Source organism: Chironomus tepperi, unplaced genomic scaffold, assembly GCF_022539635.2.
Source record: "Chironomus tepperi strain 1889 unplaced genomic scaffold, CSIRO-AGI_Ctep_v1 contig_445, whole genome shotgun sequence".
Lineage (NCBI taxonomy): Eukaryota > Metazoa > Arthropoda > Insecta > Diptera > Chironomidae > Chironomus > Chironomus tepperi.
This window is the reverse complement of record NW_027226567.1, coordinates 1,666,920-1,687,795: the sequence shown is the minus strand read 5'-3', so window position 1 is coordinate 1,687,795 and position 20,876 is coordinate 1,666,920. Positions and strand designations below refer to the sequence as shown.

The window sequence follows — 20,876 nt, the reverse complement described above, 5'->3', positions numbered from 1 at the left end:
GTAGTTATCCAGTTTTCATTGCTTCTTGGAAAACTTTTCCATCTTAATCATCCAATTAAAATTTTTACATAAATTTTTTACGATCATTCATAATTTATGCACAGATTAATTTAAAAACATAACAAAATGAGCATTTACTATGCATGCCGTGAGAATATTCAAAATATTCACGTGTTTACGAATATCATGAATGAACATTTTCCGTGATTTTCTCAGTTTTTCTTTTCTTCTCGACTCTTTTTTTTCTCATGTGAAAAAAAATAACACAAGAAGAACCGTTTGTGCATTCAGAAAATTTTTCTCAGTCAGTTGTTGAGAGTCGCAGCGTAAGGACGAAAATAGGCTTAAAAGAAGCTGAATTAAAATATTAATTAATAACGGATAATTTAAATTTAAATTGATTGACAGTTTGACACCCTGTTAAAAAATTCAGTGGAAAAAACTGCGACAAAAAAAAATCAAATTTTAAAATTTTTATGCCTGCATTATTCTCAAATCCCACAGGAATCAGTTAAAATAACTTAGTGGGCAGTGAAAATTGTGAAATAATTAATCAAGAAAAGTGAAGTTTCCAAGAGAAAATCTCTCTTCAGCCATATTTCATCATAAAATTTAAATTAATTAACCTTCAATTTTAAATCCTCAAAAGAATTCAAAAAAAGTTGAATTGAATAAGCAAAAGTAATTTATGGTCGAAAAGCATTAGAAGTGAAATAGAAAAAAATGGGTGAAGAGGAAGACATATTCGTAAAACGTGTTGATTTTGAGGTAAACAATAATGAGCCATCTGTTATTAACACAAATATACTGAACGGTGATATGCTACAGAGTGATGATGTTGAAAAGAGTGATGATGCAGTGAAAATACCGAATACGTGTTGTGGAAAATTTTTATATTATTTAGATAAATTTGGAATAAAAGCAGCATTTAGTCACATTGGATTGCTGTTGGGTTTAGGATTGTATTGCTATGGTGGTGGCTGGGTAGGTGATTAATAGTAACTAATGAATTTTATTAATTTATTAAGGAAAGAGTTAATCAAAATCAAGAAAAACGACTTCAAGCTTAACTGGAACTTAGATTTTGTTCTCACAATGAACTATGGAATATATTTAGGAACATAATCAATTAAAGCATTACGGAAATGACTATATTTCATGCATAAACTAGTTAAGATCACTAGACCTACTTAATCATTACTGTTTATTCAAAATAATACCTGCAAAATCCATTTAACTGTTTATATGATTTTTACAACTTTGTTGATTTCGTAAATGCAAGACTTCTGGATTTTATCTTTACGAAGAAAATTATCGCAATCAATTTAATTAAACAAATCATTCTTATTATTTTCCTTTCCTACTGTGTGTGGCGCACAAAAACTGAAATTTTTTGACCAAAGTTATTTCATTCATTCTAATGAGAAATTGCAAAGCAAAAGAAATAATGTTGAAAAGCGTATTTGAAACAAGAAAAACGACTGTTTTGTATAATGAGATCTATTTATATCGGCAAAAAAAACCGCATGTGCTTCGCATTTCAATTGTAACAATTGAATCCCACGATTGAGGAGGAAAAAAAAAGGAGTAAGATGAAAATGATGATTATTTTTAGTGGAAAAGTCGTCTAGAGTGTGAAAGACAAAAATATTCGTAATGCTTGCGAATTTTTTAGTTAACGTGTTTTCAAAGTTGATTATTTATGATGATGCCAACGAGGAATTTTTCTCTCTGATGAATGCAATTAAACAAAAAAACAACAAAGACGTCGACAATCTGTTTACTTAAACGCTTGTAAACCATTTGTAGTGAATATTTTTGAAGTTAATCTTTTGGGGATTTATTAACTGGCATTTTGGCTGTATTATTAAAATGATGCTGTTGGTTGTGGATTAAAAATACTTTGATTATTGAGAAAAAGCAATAAAACGTCGAAAATATGGATACGATAAGCTTGATCAATGCGAACCAAATGCAATAAGAATAAATGGGCTGCTAAGATGTCTTAGATCGAAGTGTCGTGATGAAAGGAACTTGAATTGACAGAATGAATTGACCAAACAGTAAAAATTTGTAGAATTAAGCTAGAAATCTGAGTCAGTCTAAACCTCAGTATCAGAAAACCACTATTAGTCACTTCAAGATGTGCAGTATGTGACACAATACTTTAATCCTATACAAATAAACACACCAAATTGTTTTGAGACATTCCAACAGCTTACATCTTGTAAAACACATTAAAATTGACACCCAAAAATCACAATAAAATATCAGATTAATTAAGTGAAAACGATCGTGTCTGAGCAGCATTCATCCACTAAAATCCCAGAGGTCTAATGAGCCGTCAACATAAAAATATCCACTTAAAAAGCGTCAATAAAAATTTCGGACCGTTTAACATGAAAATTATAATGAAAAACAGCGGAAACAAATTACTATAAGCGTGTGTGTTTTGGAAGTGTTTCATCATTTTCTCACCTGTTCTTCTTCCTTCATGTCCACCATTAACTATTTTTCATTTGTGAATCATTAAACATTAAAATAAACGAGACATCAGAGATGAATGATTATTTATTAACACAGCAATTTCATGACTTTTTATTGGAGTCGACTATGCAATTATGATGATATTTTGTTGTTGCTTATACCGACAACATGTTGATCATCAACGTCCTTCCGTCTTCGGAATGTCTTTTTTTCCACTACTTTTCCGCCCTAAAGTCTGTAGATATAAGAACGATAATTGTCGAGGAGAAAATAGCAATAAATTTCCATCTGTTTGAGTTATAACATTGAAATTGAAATGAGATGGAATGAATTGACCTTTTATTTTGCTTTTTTATACATTTACTATGTCGTACTCTTGTAATGAAGGAAGAGAATTTTCTATTATTATTTTTTATTGTTAGGCTTTTATTGAATAAAATTATCATAAAACTAAGGAAAAATATGAGCCAAAAAAGAGAAATGAGGGAAGTAAATGTCAGTTTGAAAACTTAATTAGGAATGGTCTTATGAATACTAAAATAAAAGGAAATTTAGTTTGGATTGCGATCTTAATACTCTGTTTGACTTAGATGTAGTGCAATTTAGTGGTTCTTAGTTGTGTCGTAAAGTAAAGCTCACAAAAAAGAAGGAAATTGGCACTTGAAATACTAATTGCTTGGGATAATTGTGTAAATAAAACTTTAATAACACTCGAACAGCACATCGTGTTTGCTTGGGCACTGCTACGCTGGCGTATAAACTAAGACACACGAAGTTACCATGACGGAACTGTGACGGCTGATTTTGGTAAATTTTTACTGCGAAAAAGTGTGCCGCATTGTGCAATTGGAATATATAGTCACAAATCGAGAAACACTAGGATAGTTCAGTTATAGCATCATGCGACCGGATATTGAAGGTTCCCGCTTCGATTCTTATTCGTAATCAGTTCTCTTTTCCGTTAGGTTAATATCTAGAACTTCCCTTCCTTACTTCCTTCTAGATAGTCGAATAGTCTCGCTTAAAACCGTTCAAATGGAACCCCAAGTTCTAAACAAACTATGTCAATCAATTCCAAATACTTTAACACGCAAAAATTAAACAAAAATATCATTTACAGGAAAATATCCCGCACATTAACACAACAATAAGCATGTAAATTGAATTTCCGAGCAAAATTCGCTCGAAACTTCCGTTTCTACTTATGTTCAGCATTCAGGCTGAAACGTGAGACCTTCAAAGATTCTTCTTTTTCCTTAAAATTTTCCTCCTTTTTTCCATTTGGAAAGGCAAACAGAAGCAAAAAAAAGCATTTGTTTAGGATGTTTCTCTTATTTCCTCTGAATACAATTTATTAGAATGCGTTCCGTAACGAAATAGCATCATTAAATGAGAATTTATCAATAGAAATCTTTGACTATGTTGGAATATTGCCAAAATGTTGATGTTAAGCGACATTTTCTTGCACACATTTTTGAGGAATTTGATATATTAAATAACGATTATAAAATAAAGTCATGTGCATAGAGTCTTCTAATAAGACATCGTCTAGTTGAAATTTCATATCATAATTGTAGGATGTGAGACATGATTTATTCGTTTACTTTTTAAATGGCATAAGAAAAACAAAAACTTTTTGACTTCAGAAAATGTATTTTTTGTGGGATATAAGATAAATTCACCCACAGTTTTTATTTCTTTGCAAAAAATTCTTTTCCTTGAAACGTTTGTGACGTTTCGGAAAGAAAAGTCGAAATTTCTTCGTCTTCCTCCAATGATTAATTATTGGAGGAATTTTTTTGGTGGGTTAAGCGTGGTTCTTATGGAAATACAAGCTTGTTTGACTATTTTTGATTGGAATCCATAAGGACAAAGGCTTCCTGGAGTTCCAAAAGCTTCATGTCGTCAAACGGTAATACCAGAATGTCAGTTGATTATTGAAACAGAGAATTTGAACAAGCTTTACAAGGCAAGCAAAATCGACAGTTCGAAGCAATTTAGGCTCAAAATCGCAGTATGGTTTCAGTAAGTAAGTAAGCAAGTAAGCACGGCTCTCAAAGGGCGGACAACTCGGATGACAAGTGACATAAGACTGAAAAAAGTGACAAAATTGACAAAAATTGTCTCTTTAGGTGACGGCTCTCTGTTGGTGCTATTGTGATTGACCAAGGTATTGAATAATAGAATGTCTTATACGATCAAAGTAATTTCTCAAACTGCCAAATGCTGAATGAGTTGGTGCTTCCAGCGATTGCTTTTCCTATCTAGATAAATCCAAGCATAACATAGATGCTGAGTTTTATGAATTAGGCAGCCAAAAAAAGCTCCGATTTACAATAATTCGATTCCATCTTGCATATAATTCAACATATTCAGGCAATTGCAGTTCCATCTTCATTCAGACAACACTAAACCTTAAAACTCAATCAACCTCCAGTAAATCGCGCTCAAACGCCTCATTAACGTGAACTTTCAATATTCATTTTTATCCCAACGGTCATGAGAAGTTAAACGTATACAAAAAAAAAAATTTAGTCCGAAAAAAAAGTGAATAAGAGGGCAAAGCCATTAAGAAATTACGATAAACTATTAATAGCGCACAGTGAAACAAAAAAATTTCCCTCACATTTCCCTCTTTAAAACGGCAATTTTCACAGAGTAAAAAAATAGATGGAAATTGAGGAAAAAAAGATAAACAATAAGTCTAATAGTCTTTCTATATTTTGACTGTTTGGCGGCATAGATGTGTAATATAGATGATGCGATCTGCCATTTGGAAGCGTAAAGATGAAAGTTGATACATATTCATGAGATTGATATTATTTCTATCGTTGTTTACATGTAAAACTCTACGTGTGTATTCATAGAAAAGAATGATGAACTTTTGATTGATTTATTGCCTTGTGGAGCTGATTTGTGGATGGATTTTTCGATATTAAGTGGAACATTAACCGAAAAATTCATTGACTTATTTATGTTGATTTGATTGGTGTTAATTTAGTGATGTGATGAAGGTCGATGAGATTTATGTTTTGAATATAGGAAGTAAACAATTAATATGAAATTGTTAAAATTGATGTTAATGAATCATTAAAGTTCTTGGGAGAAGTGAGCTGATTTATTTGATATTTATAGCAGTTCTGTGTAATTTATATTGATTTTAAATATGATCCAATTCTGATATTTTTGCATTTATATGGAAAAACACGCAATTTTTGAGTATTTACTTGGAAATGATGAATGCAGCACTTTTAAGAGAGTCGAGTATGATTCAACGATTTAAAGAGGAAAGGATAAGATCAAGGAATTTGTTCCAGTGTCGTTTTATAGACAAACTGTATTCTGTCTGGATGATTTAGTTCAAACAACCTTTTCTCTATCTTAATTACCTGTTTTTGATCATTGCATTGCTAGACTGAGTTATAATCTGGTTTTTCCCATAGAATCATATTTCTATTTCCCTAACACAATCTCAATTTATTTATTATCATTAAATCAAGCAATAAATATTTTTTTTTGCAAATAAACATAACCTCCATTAAATATTAAAACTTCATTAATAACTCAATCCAAGTCGCTCATATAAAACTTATTAAAATTTCAGTTTACATTAAAAATCATTTGCAAAATTCCACATTCTGTTTATTTTCCTTATATTTTTTGCTGCTGTAGGAGACACTAGAATTCACATGAAATTTATTATTCATGATATAAAGAAGTAAAAACATGTTTCAAGTTTTTTTTTGCCACATATTTCCATAAAATCCACACAACATTAAATATTCGACAAAACATAAGTTGCCATGCAAGCCATTAAAAGTTTAACGAAGTTATGAAAAAAAAGTAGTAGTTTTTAATGGATCTCGTGAATTTTTGTGATAACGTTGCTGCATATTGTTAGTTCCCTTACCTTTCACCCTTACATATTGATGATACTAAATCAGATGTGTAGTCTCATATTTGCTCGTGACCAAGTTATGATAAAGGCTCCGTATTACTGCAATAAATTCTCATAAAGAACAGTCGGCTACTCATCCAAATTGCACTTATTGAAGCCTTACGATACAAGAATATTTCGAATTTGTTGCCCAACTGCTCTAGCACCGAATTGTTGTCGATGACTTCATTAAATGGTACTTGAAGCTAATTGAAGGATTGGCTATCGTATGATAATACCTGATGTAACATAACCTCAATCGCATACACCTCAGAAGGCTCACGACGTGAATATGGTTGAAAATGAGGCACCAGGCTAGTGTGACTCTTACTTCAGATCAAATTTGATGAAATCCGGCCTCAAGACAGAGTTAATTTGATCTGGGCTCAAACTGAAGACAATTTTCAGGCATTTTTACGCCATGTGCTTTCCGGACATAAATCAATCCCAAACCCCCATTCACCCTGACTACATCCCCAATGAGAATTATTACTACGCTTAAAATTCAGGTTAATTCTGATTATAAAAGGCACTTTATGAATTAAATTTTTTATAATTGCAACTCATATTATCCACGCAACTATGTAAATCCACTGAAGGGTGCTATTGTAATTCATAGACACATGTGATTGCAGAAAAACATGAAAAGACCTTCGAAAATATTTTATTCTCATATAAAAAAGTTTTCATCAAGTGGAAGAGTAAATAAAGAAAATTCTGTAATAAAAAGAAGAAAATTAAAGTAAAAAATATAGCTTGAACATTTGTTTACACAATAAAGACATTGCTGTCTGACATAAAAAATAAACGATGGGATCGATTAACTCTCGTGATCTTTCAATATTTTCTCCTTAATAAAATAAATTTTTCGATAATATTTTCTCTCAAAATATTAAATTAAGATTTTATTTTTGGATGAATACGAGAAGAAATTTGTCAATAAATGAGACAAGTCTAGCGTGTTTGTTGAAAAAATTACACTAAAAGAAAAGGAAATTAATTTGATTTTAACAGAGTGAGAAATTATAGTTGATGGGTTACAACGAAATATTAATGAACTGATAAATGTTTTTTCGCATGTTTAACTTGTAATGAAATCAGTCAAGAACATGTTATGGTTGTTTAGAGGCAAAGAGAAGTCACGTATGAGTATTTACTAATTTCCTGTCTAAGAGAACTTATTAAAATTGTCAAATCTACTTCTTGGGCCGGTTGCTTAGTGTACTAAGTTTACTCTACTGTTCTTAGTATTCTAGGTTAAGTATACTTTACTAATTAATCCATGTGCTCCAATAGAATACTGGATAGAGAAATATAGTTTAAGTTTGCTTTGTGTCATGCTCTCTAACAGACCTCGATTGCCCAGTAGTAGGAATATGCGATTAGAAAACACAGAATATGGGTTCGAGTCCCACTCGAGCTATGTAGCGGAGAAATGTGTTTTTTCTCTAGAACCTTAGAATTAGTAAACCTCCGAACACACTTACCTTTAGAATCGAGTGTTGGGTATAAGTAAATTATTAATCCTTTCTGTTGTGAGACCATAAACATTCCCAGTTAAGCTTAAAGTAGTATTCGAAATAAAAATTGCTAACATGTCATCAATTTCTTGAAATTTTCCTTCTGCTCTCAGGTATTCGTACGAATAGAACATGAACCAATGAAAGAACTTGAACAAGAGTTAAGAACAAACGTTTCAATCAGTCGTAGTATATTTATTAGTAACATAATGTATGCTAGCGATACAAATGATCTAAACGAAACATATTTATCGGATCAGTTAAAAACATATGAAAAGAGAGTTCAGGCGGCTATTGAAGGAAATCTACAGATGGAAAATACAGATTTAAATCTTACTGATCCTGATGCCTTTCCTGTACAGTCAGAAAAATGGACACTTATGCAGGCTATTTTCTTTGCATCAACGATTTGCACCACGATAGGTTTGTGGATCTACTTTTTATTCTTATCCATGTACTGTATTCTAATAAATGCGTATTTCAATCAATATAGGGTACGGAAATATAGCACCTGTGACATTTGAAGGCCGTTTATTTTGTATAATTTTTGCAATCTTTGGACTTCCATTTACGCTCTCTGTGATTGCTGATTATGGTAGCTTGTTTGCCAATTCTGTGTCTGCATTGGCTGCTAAATGTAAACAACTTAGTAAGTCTTGATCACAAATTCTAAAATGACTTAACCTCAAAAATATTTTCATTCTAGAAATGTGCAACAAGGAATCAAAATTTCGGAAAATGAAAGGCAGAAAGTGGCTCTATGCAATTGGTGCTGTTTTGTTCCTGGGTGTCTACTTATCAGCTGGTGCTGCTGTGTTCATGCAATGGGAAAAATGGTCATTTTTTGATGGCTTTTACTTTAGTTTCATCACAATGACTACTGTCGGTCTTGGAGATTTAGTTCCTGGAGAATATCTAATGCTGCTATGTACTGTGTACATTTTGATCGGTTTGGCATTGACGAGTACAATTATCGAGTTGGTTAGAAGACAGTACATTAGAAGTTGGGAGAAATTACAGCAATTGAAGTTTGGATCGTTTGCGGATTCACTGAAACGGCTTGGAGAAAGTCATGGAGCTATTGATGTTAATGATTTGAGGTCCATCTTGTCTGTGGTGAGTAAAGGAAGGGTTACTGGGTATTTTTGAGCTTGTAGCTGATTAAAGCTAGGTTTTTGGACGGGTTTAGTTTCTGTATGTCTATATTGATGATCCCAAATTTTTCAGGTTACAATGACAAAGAAGAACAGCAAAAGCAAAAAGGAAAAGGAAGAAATTGATGCACTAGAGGCAATGACAAAAGAAATTCTCAAAAAAGTGTCTATAAAGCACATGCAGAAGCCACAATTGGTTCAAATTATTATTTATGAGTCGTCAGTTTAAGCCTAAACATAACTTATTACTTTTTTAATGATCCTTTGACAATGATTCTATAGCAATAATAACTTTTACTCACTGATAGAGAAAATTTCTTCATGATTTAATGTTTAAAAAGTCTTAAAGTTAAAAATAAAAGGAAAGAAAAAGATGTGTCTATGAAAATGTTGTATTTGGTCATTTTTCTATAGTAAATTAACTTTTTTTGGAGTTCCTAAGAGAAATAGAGTTAGTAAACCTAGTAATCTATATAAAATAGTTAATAGAGCCATTTTGGATTGACCGAATCTCATCATCCAACCTCTTTAATCCCAATCGAACTCTTCACAATAATTAAAGCTCAATTCTCTTCAAAAATATCTCTAGTGTAGTACATTAAGTGCGCCGATAGTAAAATCATCTGGTTACGTACACAATAACGATTGTTGCAAGATTGTTTGTTGATGCTGCAGACCTCACGTCTCATTCATATTATTCAATAAATAAATGCAACACGTTTATTTTTATTTTTATATAAATTTTTCTTTTTATTATTAAAATTCTCGATTTATAAGAAAGTTTATTACGAGAGATTACACTATATCCATTCATTCATGAGAATCGAGACAGTTGTACATATTCAAAATTGTTTTTTTGTATTTAATACCAATAATTTTGACCGGATTATGGTATTTAGAATAAATTTTAGAATTAATTCTATGATTTATTTGTAAGAGTATTTTGAAATGTTTTCTTGTTGATTGAATTATGGTTATTGTAGCTGTCTATTAGGGACATATCTAAGTTCTGAAATTCGAAGACAAGCACCTCTGCGAACTATGCAGATTAGAATATTTGATTCAAAAAATTCTTTTCTATTGTCGTTCAAAATGTTCAATTATAACTTACAAATTACTGCAAAATCTAAAATAAGAAGTATAATATTATAAAATAGACACCAAATGCGGCACAACTTCCATTTATAGCGTAAAAGGGAAAAGAGAAAACCGCTAACATGCAAATGCAGAATAAAAAGTTTAATTCAATTTAATTTTTATAATAATTGTAAATGTGCAGAAGTAGAAATATTGTTTTACGATGCAGATGCTTGTTTAGCGCGTGGCTGACGTGGTTCAAGACGAATCTGGAAGCCTTCTTCACGTTTCAAAATAATATCAGCCTGAAGACGGAAATCTTCCTCGCCCAAGTCAGAAATAACCCGGAAGTTTCTTAAAATTGTCGATAGAATGACTTTGAGCTTCAACATTGCATATTTACGACCAACACATGAACGTGGTCCAGCTGAGAATGGAACAAAGGCATAATAATGACGATTTGCTGTCTTTTCTGGCAAGAAGTTGTCAGGATCAAATTTGTCTGGATTTGGATAAATTGATTCAAGACGATGTAATTTATATGTAGCAACGACAACAGTGGCGCCTTTTGGAATTGAGTAATCTCCCGATGCAAGTTTTAAATCATGTTTCATGTGTCTAGCAATAATTGGAACAGGTGGGTACATACGTAAAGTTTCCATCATACAGCGTTCAAGGTATTTCATTTCGAGAGTGTCTTGGAATGTGCATGGACGATCAGAACCGCCAAAGATTTGATCGAGTTCTTCAACAACTTTGGTCTAGAATTAGAAATTGAAAGAAATTTATTATCAAGGTTATGTTTTTGTTTGCATTTTCACTTCGACTTAATTTTTTGAGTTTTTGAGAAATATGTAAACAATTTTGACACAAAAGCTTGTGAATCAAGTGTGAAAAAGTGGCAAGAGATGTTCTAGAGGAACTTTCTGACCAATATCTAACTAAAAAGCCTTTTTTACCTGAATATCCTGATGAATTCCCATCATTGACAAGAAGAAACTTGATGCGGCAGCAGTAGTGTCATGACCTTCAAACATAATCGTGTCTACTTGTTCCTTAATTTCCTGATCAGAAATAACAGCACCATTTTCAGCACTTTCAAGCAATAAATCGAGAAATGCCAATCGTTTCTTTTCTCCAACGTCCATGCCATCATCAAAATCGAGATCATCCTTTAATCCAGCAGATTGACCAAAATTCATGCCTTCAAGTGTTGGAGCTGTAGTTGTTGAAGTTTTCTTTGCTTCATCCTTCTTTTGTTCCTTCTCTTCTGGTTTGATAAATTCTGGAGTTGCTAAAGTTCCACGAGTTCCTTTTGCAAAAGCTTCCTTCTTACTTCTGATGACTTTTTTGGTAAGACTATGAATAACATCGAGGAGCTTAACTTGAGCTTTAGCATATTTAGTTAGATTGAAAAGGATATCAGGATAGAGCCAAATTTTTGTATGACGAAGATGCAAAATGTCACACATCTTCATGACAGCCATAGCATAATCGAAGCCAGATTGATCTTGAGTCTTTCGCGATACACCCATTGCCGTTTCTATAAGAGAAAATAAAATTACGATTTTTATGACATTTAGGATGAAATGGATTTTCTAATTGAGGAACTTTCTCTAAGTCATAGTAATATTTTGTTTATTTAAATGATAGGAAACTTGTTGCGATTAATAATTATTATTTTCAGACGTAATGTTTACACTCATATGAAGAAAGTGAAAACAAATTATTGCAGAGTTAAAACTCGTTTGATCAGTGCAAGATCTTGAAATGCATTACGTAAACAAAAGTTACGGAATTTTCTAAGAACACGATTACATTGAGCAATTAGCTTAGCAATATTAACAGGAACAGTCCTATAAATTTAAATAAAACTATCGAAGTGACATTGGATTAAATAGATGATTGGTGAAGATCGTGCACATCGAATTTTCAAGTTTAATTTTCTTAACATTTTGAAGATTATTGAATGAACTGTTTGCAGGAAATGATTTTTCAGGTCGGAGCAAGCATTTTAACTTGCATTTCTACTCAAATATTATTGAAATCTCTTGACATTTTAGAAAAATAAGTATATAACCTTAATGAGAAAACTAGTATTCAATAAAAATTCACTCTCATTTAAATTCAAACAGAAATATTCATCAGATGTAAATAAGTATGATGACTTTTCGCACTATAAAATTGCATAATACAAATCAAATGAAAATAATAACGATAAAATCCAGGTACTTAATTAAATTATTGCATGTATCATTTTGACGTATATTGATTGATAATCTATTTGCAATAGGATGAAATTACTGATTTTCAGTTGAGCCAGCATTACAATGCACTTTTTTGTGAACATATCAAGGAAAAGAGGAATTTCATGAATGCAAATTCTAGTTCCATGAAGTCTAGTCGCGTAAAAAAATTTGTTTATAGTCAAATTCTTGTGAATCGAATCACTGAATGCAAACAAACAAACAAATTAGATTCTAATTACGTAGAACGAGTTGCTGATTGAAGAAATGACATAGAATTAATGAATAATTTCAATGAAAGTGAATAATAAGTAGTGCACATAAAAATCCATAAGCTATCATTAAGCTTTAATCACATGATATTTTATATTAACTGAATATTCATGGAATGAAGCGTCATGATCATCTGATCATGCTGATACTCGTTAATGCCGGATGGTCTACGTGCAGATTCGCATCTTGTCAATGAAAGTGCTTGATTTGAGAGACAAGTTTGGTTTGGTTTGGTTGAATTGACAGTAAGTTTTAATCAAATTATCCACAGAAGACATGTCAACAGACAATAACAGAACTCATCAAAAATTCAAAATTAGACTAGACAAATGCATCATACGTGACTTAATAACATTATTTTCATATTAAGTAAGGTCAATGAATGCAAAATGTCTAACGAAAGTTATTAAAAGTGTTAAATCAAGCAGATCCATATCAAGGAAAGTGAATCAACCACAATCTAAAGTCGAGGAAGTGCGAAAAAAATTGCAGAAACCGATAATATGCTTCACACAGAAATTATAATAACATTAGAAACGAGTTTGCAATAATCTATCGACACTATTTAATAATGTTACAGGAGGAAAGTAAAAACAGAAGTGTAATTTTAGGTAAAAGTTGTTGCATGACAAGATTTTGATTTCAAAATGCAGAAACAAGAAATCTCTCACGTCAAGTATAGATCTGTGTGCGACTGCATGTCGTGCATCATAGTCATATGGAAATCAGTAATTTTTAAGATATATTGATGACATTAGCCGTACAGTCACTAGGTCAAAGGAAACAAAATGATAAATGGCTGTTCTACTCACCCAAAAGTGTCTCCACAGTGCACTCACTCATGTAGTCATGACAATCAAAAGTTTTGCCATTTAATGCCTTCATCTTCTTGCATACAAGTCGGGAGTTATCGTTGAAGAGTTCTATGAAACTCTTAAGAACGTTAAGATGGAATGTTGGTGCAATCAATTTCCTGTGAGCTCTCCATTTCTGACCTAAAGTATGACAGATTTTTGAAAAATTAGCATTTTATTTCACATTTTTGTCTTCAATTTCCAATTGAATTCCAACAATTCTTTTTGGCAAAGCATTATGTATTGCTCATGTGCTCAGAATGAGAATTGATGTTAAGTATTTTTTAATCAAATGCTTCACGTGTGACTTTGAATTTTTAATTATATTTTTTTTATATGTATGATAATTTTCAGTTTCGTTTTGTTCTACTCCCACAAATTTAAATTCTTTTTGTGATAGAACATTGCAATGGAAAGTTATCATGATGAAGTTTATGTGACGATAATGATAATGACATAGTAAGTTCTTGAAGTAATCTTGATGGTCTAATTTCAGTATTTACAGTTAAATTCTTGAATGAATGACATTATAAAAGAGCTTAATGCCAACTGGATGTAAAATTTGAATGCAGTAGTCATTAGATTGCCAAATATTCTACATAAATCAATAAATTTGCATGTAAATTTCAAGTTAAAAATTTTTTCTCCACTTCAAAAAGTTTTTTTTAAATTAAAATTTATCAAAAGCTTAATTTTCTAATAGCAAAACTGGCAAATCATCAAAATAGTGGCAAAAGCTAAATGCAACTTCAATCTTAAATAAATTCTTTGTTATTCTAAGACTGTTCTCAATTTTGCACAAAATTGTCAAACACGTGCTTTTAATGTTGAATGAATCAAACAATTCATAAGTCATTTTACCGACATTATTCGTGGAAATCAACAGAATGTTGAAAATATAACTTAATTCCACACAAAACGCATCAAACAAGAAATGCATAAACTCACCTGAACTAATGAGAAGTCCATTACCCAACCATGGTCTGAAGAAGCGATATTCCGGTGATTTTTCAAGATAAACCTGACTACTCAGTACCAATTCAATGTCACGTGGATCAGCGAGAAAAACAATCAATTTAGGTCCAACCCAAAGCTTAATTACTTTATTAAAATCTTTTCCCTTCTCGACAATTGTCCTAAATACAGCTGAGAGAGATAGGAAAAATTATTTTTAGTTTAATTTGTTACTTTTTAAACTTCCCGTTTTACGACAACCGGAAAATTACAAAATCTAATGAGATTCATAAAGATATCAGTCAGAATTTCTCAACAAATGACGTCACTCAGTCCGAGCATCAGCTGAGACTTGATTAAATTAACGTATAATTCAGCCATGTGCATCTAATAATCACGAAACAAAAGAATAAACTCTAAACATCATTTATGTAAATGTCCCCGCTTAGCATAAAAATACTAAAAATATCCACTCCAGTCAATTGAATTTCTCGTCGCGTCGCTTTTTCAAACATGCAAAAATAAAAATGAACAATAAGTAAAAACAATGTGACACATGAAAATGATATTACGTTATCATTAATGAGCATCATAAATCTCAATTTCTTCTTTTTTTAGATCTCAATCATAAGCTTTAAACATCTTTTATTTTATTTTCGGCTCGGAAGTTTTTCAGTTCAATTTTAAAGTAAATTTTCAAATTATTGTCTGATTTCTTTGGGTTGATTGCCCTCACTACACTATTTCCTCTTATCAAATATATCGTCTAATATACCCGCGATCAAGTTAATACAGAAAAAAAAAACAATAAATTGATATGAAGAAGTTTTCGTGTACATTGCGCGGGATGTGAAAAATTTAAGCAAGCGTAATTGAGTTGTAGAAGAAAGAATTGAGGAGAATGAAGAGACTAAAAAAATTATTTTATCATGAATGAGATGTAGTTGTGCTTCTATGAGGATGCTTTGGAGTTGGGGTTTATGTGTACTAGTTTACTGCACGGCAAGGTTGAATTTTATTTTATCAGATTGAGAAATTTTTGAATTAAATTTGGAACTGATTGATTAAGATAAAGCTAATCTTGATTGCTATATGCTTGCCACTTTTTTACATCAATCTGAATCAATTTGAGATAGCATATCTGCTTAGTTATCGAAAATTTCACTAAATTTTTTTCGAGATGAGAAAAAACTCGAGTTTAAAAAAATCCAAATTAGTCGGAAATTTAATTCAATTTTCTTGACCTAAACTTATTCAAGTCAATAGATGCGTTTTATCCACTTAATCTCAACCGTTTCTCGAATCACTTATGAATCTCATGCGAACAAAAATTTTAGATTTCCGGTTGATGTTTTCTTCAATATCTCAGTCACTTACTATGAGAAGTTCCAGTCAAATCCAAAGCATTTCCAATAAATGGTAATCCAATAGGTCCAGGAAGTTTATCAGCCAATTGATACATATGTCTACGTGACAATTTCCAATAGATATACCACAAAACTATCGCAGGAAATAGAAGTGAGAAGAAAACCGTCATTGACGCACCTTGCGATTGCGAAGGATATTCGGCTGATATAGGACCAGCCATTTTTAATATTTAATAATTTTCAACTGTATTAAACAAGAGAGAAAATCACAAATTTTTCAAACTTCTTTCCACTTCTTCTTATTTTTTATTAAAGCACTTTTGATGCCGATTCCACGATCCGACTCGAACGACAATTGAAAGAAATTTAAACGGCAACTGTCTCGCGCTGATTGTTTTATATAGCTTTTCCTTTACGTTTTCATATTTACGTGCGATTAGTGTATGTCTGAGATACCTCTAATTTACTCAGAGCTCATTTACTTAGCTCTTTACTTACGTATGTACGGTGTATGGTACATAGAAATTTTTTAAATTCAGACTGACCACTCAATCGCAAAATTTAACTAAAAACTATCAATTTCTTATCATATTGTTGAATAATTCTTTAAGGAAAATAATCCTGATCAGTTTCAGCGTTAGAAGATCTTCAAAGACTTCAATTTTCTCAACGGCCATAAAAAATTCAAATTTTTTCGCATTTCATGTTTTATCCTTCTGCATCTGTTTACATCGATAAAAATTGCGCTAGAACAATTTCCAGAATATTGTGGACGATAGGTAAATCCTTTAGTCTTCAAAATTCACAAGATGAATTTTATTATAGTTCCCTCCAGTCTGAATTGTTTTCATATTCCCAGCTGTCTCCATTCATAAAATACCATAACGGTCATTTAAAATTCAAAAATCAATTTTACACAATTTTTTTCAACAAATTTCACAAAATAAAATGTTTAGTAATAATGACAGTGAAATAATTGAAGGTTTTATCTGTCCAATATGTAAAAGTGATGAGAAGACAGCAGAGGATCTGCTGAGACATTTTGAAGATGAACATTCCGAGGAAAAAGATTTAATTTCAACATTTCGTGATGTTTTTAAAAGTGCTAAGAAAAAAATTTTAAATTTAGATGAAAAGGAATTCACAAAGGCAATAGAAAGTTCTTTAAGTATAAGTAAGTCGATAGTAAGGGTTGACTTTAAGGAACCGCAAAATATCGGAGTTCTTAGGGACCATTTTGAATACTTTAAAGCAATTAGAAATCCTCGACTGGAAAGATATGCGACTGAAACTAATAAGCTAATTATTAGGCTTAATAAGCTACTAACTAATCGTCCTACTGATCCTCAACAGATTAAGCAACATGAACAAAATGTGAGTATGGATTTAATTGTTACTGGATCATTTTTTATTCATTACTGGATCTCAAATTTACTTTACATTCCAGTTAGTACCTTGGATTGATGGTAAATTAGTCAAACTGTGTCCATCATGTGCAAAGAGTTTCTTTTTTACAAGACGACAGCATCATTGCCGTTTATGCGGTTCCATTATGTGTAATGAATGTTCTAATTTCTTATCAATTGACGAGTCGAGTAAGTACAGCTGCATATCAAATTTCAATCCCAAAATTTTCACTTCAATTCATTTCCAGTGTCGATAATTAATCCATCACATGAAGTACCACAACCAGAATCAAATACAGATGTAATTATCAAAGAACCAGAAGACACAATAAGAATGTGTGAACATTGCTTGCATTTACTAGAAACCCGAAAAGAGATGCAGGATGGTCGACTTGCCAGGCCATTTATAACAAAGTTATATGAAAGGATTGAGACATTAAAGAAGGAAGTGATGCCTGATATTGCCATGTATGAGAAAATAATCAAAAGTCTGTACAAAGGCGATTCCATTTATACAATTGCTGATGCTAGTGCTTTACGTGGAAAAATTGGTTCCATTGCTGAATTGCTTGATGATTTAAGTAAAAAAGCTTTGACGCTTAAAGCTCAACAAGGCAGTCGGGAAGAGGCGCTGCATAAAAGTCTTCGTATGGCTGCTATTAAATTTATTAAGGAATACATGCTAGAACTTCCACAAATTCCAGTTGAAGATGAAATTAAAAAGATCCAGCATAAAAGAGTGATGGAATTAAACCAAAAGATTGAACGTGACCGACGATTGGCTCAAGAAGCTTTTGAGAAGTACGATTTAATTGGAGATGCTTCATATCCAGCAACATCTTCAAAAACAGGATCGGCATTAAGAACTGTTGACAATTGGAGTGGATATCAAGAGCAAAACCAATCAAACGCTAATGACCCGCTTATCATCCAAATCAATATTGTCAAAGGCTACATAAAGCAGGCAAGGGAGGCAATGAGATTTGAGGAAATTGAATCTCTTGAAGCTAATTTAAAGGAACTACAGCATGAATATTGGCTTAAAACACAACAGAATTGAACGATATTCTACTTACTCTCTTATATTAGCTTCCAGTATGCTATTTATGTTAACTATTGGATTATTATATTCTATTTAAATCAAATAAAATTTATATTTCTGAAAATTTTGCTTGTAACTGTCGAATATTTTTTGAATGACTTAAAACTTTCTTGCATAATTATTTGAATTCAGTTTGACGGTTAAGATTGCTATGATTTTTGTAAGTTAACTACTTGCTCTGATTTCATAATATTCTTCAACTTAATGCCAAATAATACACAAAATAAAGGATATGCAGACAGTGATGCATACAACACATAAGTACGGCTGTCGAATTCCAGTTATCCTGCCAAAAATATCCTTGCAAATTTCACAGCGAACATCTGCAATTCAAAAATTTTGTTTTGTTTACCTTTGAAATTTTTCCAATTCTGTGAGTGATAAAAATATCAAATTTACTGAAAATTCAGTCGAATCAAGAGCTATAATTAAAGATAGTTGGAGTGATTTTGTGGGAATTGAGACGACCGTGTGCACAGACGAGAATGTAAGTACAATCATGTCATCATTTGTGAAATTATTGAATTTTTTAAAAAATCGATAAAGTGAAAAATGTAAGAAAATTCTACGAAAATGAACATTTTATTAATATGTGGTCAGTTTATAAGGCATACATCAAAGCTTCATTGTTAGTTATGATAATTTCTCACATTTTCTTCCCGCTACTTCTCTAAATATCTTTAGAGATTTCGATCTTGTCCTACGTATAGGAATTTTTATGTTTTCTGGCTCGGAATCACTATTTTGATCATTATTCTGCTGTTTCTGTGCCGATACTGGAAGTGTCAGTGGTGGTGTTTGTAGCGTTAGTGATTTTCGGTGTTTCCTTGATGGCACAACAGCAGTCGCAACATAAGATGATGTTCTAAATCGCTGGATCTTTGTTGTGTTTGCTGATGCACTAATGTTATCTATTGTTGGTGTCTGCTGTATAATTGGCTTCTTAATTTTTGCACTTGAACTTTTTGTATTTTTAGCTAAATGTGATATTATGTCGGCAGTCTCGACTAGCCTATGGAATGTGGGTCTGGAAGAAATTTTCATATTAAGCTTTTGGAACTAGTTAAAAGCTTTGAAAGCTCACCTTGATCTACGTCTAGGCTTCACCGGATTTGTACTAATATTCTCAATGTTTGGAATACTTTTGGATTCAATCTTATTCTCACTTTTATTTTTTGATGTTTTGGGTTTCCTTACTTCCTTCCGATTTGATCTACTTAGTTTAAGCTTTTCCAGTCCAATTTCTGCTGTCTCTTGCCATGCAGAAAGCTTTTGTGAACAGGCACTGTAATAATGTAATTAATGTTTAATGAACTTTGACATCAATAATTTGTAGCTTTATAATGCTTACGTCAAAAGTGCCTCACTGTCATAGAAGATTGATTTATTGAACATCATGGCAGCTGATGATTGAGCACCATATGATAGTGGTCTTGTAAAATCTAATACATTTGTGTCTGATTGTGTTCCAGTCCATATCTGTTTCTTTAACGATAATTTAAAATGAAGACTTTCGGCAGTTTCAAATGTTGATTCCGTTTCACAATTTATGTTGCGAATCCTATTTCAATTAATAATTTAAAATTATTATTAAGTAATTTTTTAACAATATTACTCTCTTACTTCATTGTAGATATGCAGCGATTAAAATTATGCCATGATTTCGGTTTGTTACCAATTGGCGGAAATTCTTTGATGATGTTTTGAGAAAAACTTATTGGCGGTTTTAATTCGTTTAGTGACTTGTTATCAATCGGCAGATCTGTTAAACTTGTTAGTTGATTGTCATCTGATACCTAAATGATCACAAAAAAGTAAAAAATACCATTTAATCGATTCCACAAAACATTTCTTGAATTCCTTTTGGGAATTGAACCCTTGACTTTATAACTACTATTTTGAATCTACTTATTCATATCTGTATTGCAAATTTAACAAATTATTCTTGAAAACGATTTCGGCAATTTACCTTAGTAATAATCAGTTCCGGTGGCATAGCATCACAGCTTGCAGAGTTTGCCTTCCTCATCTCACTCCGAAGAATCTTTTTCGATCGTGATATTTTCGTTACATTGCCCTCAGTATCATAATCCGTTTCACATTCATCTTCCGTTGTATAATAATCAGGAAAATCACTACCGGGATCAGTTGTCGGTAGATCCATAACAGATCGCGTTAATAATTTATTACGCTTTATAGGTGAGGCTCTTCGATGCTTGTTTTTGCCGTGTAACTGAGATTATTTGTAAAGATTAATTGAGATTGAAGTATTTATTGATGAACATTTGCTACCTTTTTCTTTGATTTTCTTTCGGGTGAGAGTACAGGTGAACAAGGTGGTACTCTCAATGCTTGACAACAAGGTCCCTCTAAATCACATAAACTATCTTTACCCTCATCATCAGAACTCGAACTTGAGTCACCTTCGTCACTGTTGGGAAATTTAAATATTTTTTTTGTTTTTGTGTCATGCAAATTAAAATAGAATAATTTAAGTAC

At 31.9% G+C, this 20,876-nt stretch overlaps 5 protein-coding genes across 5 annotated transcripts in view; 3 read left to right on the top strand and 2 right to left on the bottom strand.

Moving 5' to 3' along the window:
• Positions 1 to 319: 319 nt before the first annotated feature.
• LOC139098127 (potassium channel, subfamily K, member 16) lies at positions 320 to 9,486 on the top strand. The gene is made up of 5 exons (XM_070650251.1): positions 320 to 984; positions 8,058 to 8,367; positions 8,438 to 8,593; positions 8,651 to 9,060; positions 9,172 to 9,486. Exons 1-5 carry the CDS (start codon positions 724 to 726, stop codon positions 9,325 to 9,327), a joined length of 1,293 nt encoding a protein of 430 aa, XP_070506352.1. The 5' UTR covers positions 320 to 723; the 3' UTR covers positions 9,328 to 9,486.
• A 355-nt stretch (positions 9,487 to 9,841) lies between these two features.
• On the bottom strand, positions 9,842 to 16,219 carry LOC139098129 (cytochrome P450 4g15-like). Its single transcript, XM_070650252.1, has 5 exons — positions 15,880 to 16,219; positions 14,497 to 14,694; positions 13,507 to 13,689; positions 11,135 to 11,718; positions 9,842 to 10,936 (listed from the first exon to the last, which is right to left on the bottom strand). The coding sequence occupies exons 1-5, from the start codon at positions 16,088 to 16,090 to the stop codon at positions 10,394 to 10,396; spliced, it is 1,719 nt and encodes a 572-aa protein (XP_070506353.1). The 5' UTR covers positions 16,091 to 16,219; the 3' UTR covers positions 9,842 to 10,393.
• Positions 16,220 to 16,767: 548 nt separating this feature from the next.
• Rbsn-5 (Rabenosyn-5) lies at positions 16,768 to 18,453 on the top strand. Its single transcript, XM_070650337.1, has 3 exons — positions 16,768 to 17,243; positions 17,317 to 17,464; positions 17,524 to 18,453. The coding sequence occupies exons 1-3, from the start codon at positions 16,818 to 16,820 to the stop codon at positions 18,333 to 18,335; spliced, it is 1,386 nt and encodes a 461-aa protein (XP_070506438.1). The 5' UTR covers positions 16,768 to 16,817; the 3' UTR covers positions 18,336 to 18,453.
• A 264-nt stretch (positions 18,454 to 18,717) lies between these two features.
• The window catches only part of Nadsyn (NAD synthetase), an 87,265-nt gene continuing 85,106 nt past the window's right edge, over positions 18,718 to 20,876 (top strand). The window contains exon 1 of the mRNA XM_070650560.1: positions 18,718 to 18,864. The gene's annotated coding sequence lies outside the window, so the exon portion shown is untranslated. The remainder of the gene's footprint in view (positions 18,865 to 20,876) is intronic.
• The window catches only part of Nna1 (Nna1 carboxypeptidase), a 53,750-nt gene continuing 51,814 nt past the window's right edge, over positions 18,941 to 20,876 (bottom strand). Inside the window, exons 12-17 of the mRNA XM_070650721.1 lie at positions 20,670 to 20,808; positions 20,347 to 20,610; positions 20,001 to 20,173; positions 19,729 to 19,938; positions 19,462 to 19,662; positions 18,941 to 19,404 (exon numbers count right to left, since the gene is read on the bottom strand). Of these exons, the coding sequence (XP_070506822.1) occupies positions 19,011 to 19,404; positions 19,462 to 19,662; positions 19,729 to 19,938; positions 20,001 to 20,173; positions 20,347 to 20,610; positions 20,670 to 20,808 (1,381 nt within the window). The 3' untranslated portion in view covers positions 18,941 to 19,010. The remainder of the gene's footprint in view (positions 19,405 to 19,461; positions 19,663 to 19,728; positions 19,939 to 20,000; positions 20,174 to 20,346; positions 20,611 to 20,669; positions 20,809 to 20,876) is intronic.

Excerpts from the sequence above, each read along its gene's own strand:
- Rbsn-5 (XM_070650337.1), top strand. The coding sequence starts at position 16,818 with ATGTTTAGTAATAATGACAGTGAAATAATTGAAGGTTTTATCTGTCCA. Across the intron at positions 17,244-17,316 it reads TTAAGCAACATGAACAAAAT|TTAGTACCTTGGATTGATGG; the intron begins GTGAGTATGGAT and ends TTTACATTCCAG. Across the intron at positions 17,465-17,523 it reads CTTATCAATTGACGAGTCGA|TGTCGATAATTAATCCATCA; the intron begins GTAAGTACAGCT and ends ATTCATTTCCAG.
- LOC139098129 (XM_070650252.1), bottom strand. The coding sequence starts at position 16,090 with ATGGCTGGTCCTATATCAGCCGAATATCCTTCGCAATCGCAAGGTGCG. Across the intron at positions 14,695-15,879 it reads TTTGACTGGAACTTCTCATA|CTGTATTTAGGACAATTGTC; the intron begins GTAAGTGACTGA and ends TATCTCTCTCAG. Across the intron at positions 13,690-14,496 it reads TGGACTTCTCATTAGTTCAG|GTCAGAAATGGAGAGCTCAC; the intron begins GTGAGTTTATGC and ends GTCATACTTTAG.
- LOC139098127 (XM_070650251.1), top strand. The coding sequence starts at position 724 with ATGGGTGAAGAGGAAGACATATTCGTAAAACGTGTTGATTTTGAGGTA. Across the intron at positions 8,368-8,437 it reads AACGATTTGCACCACGATAG|GGTACGGAAATATAGCACCT; the intron begins GTTTGTGGATCT and ends CAATCAATATAG. Across the intron at positions 9,061-9,171 it reads TGAGGTCCATCTTGTCTGTG|GTTACAATGACAAAGAAGAA; the intron begins GTGAGTAAAGGA and ends CAAATTTTTCAG.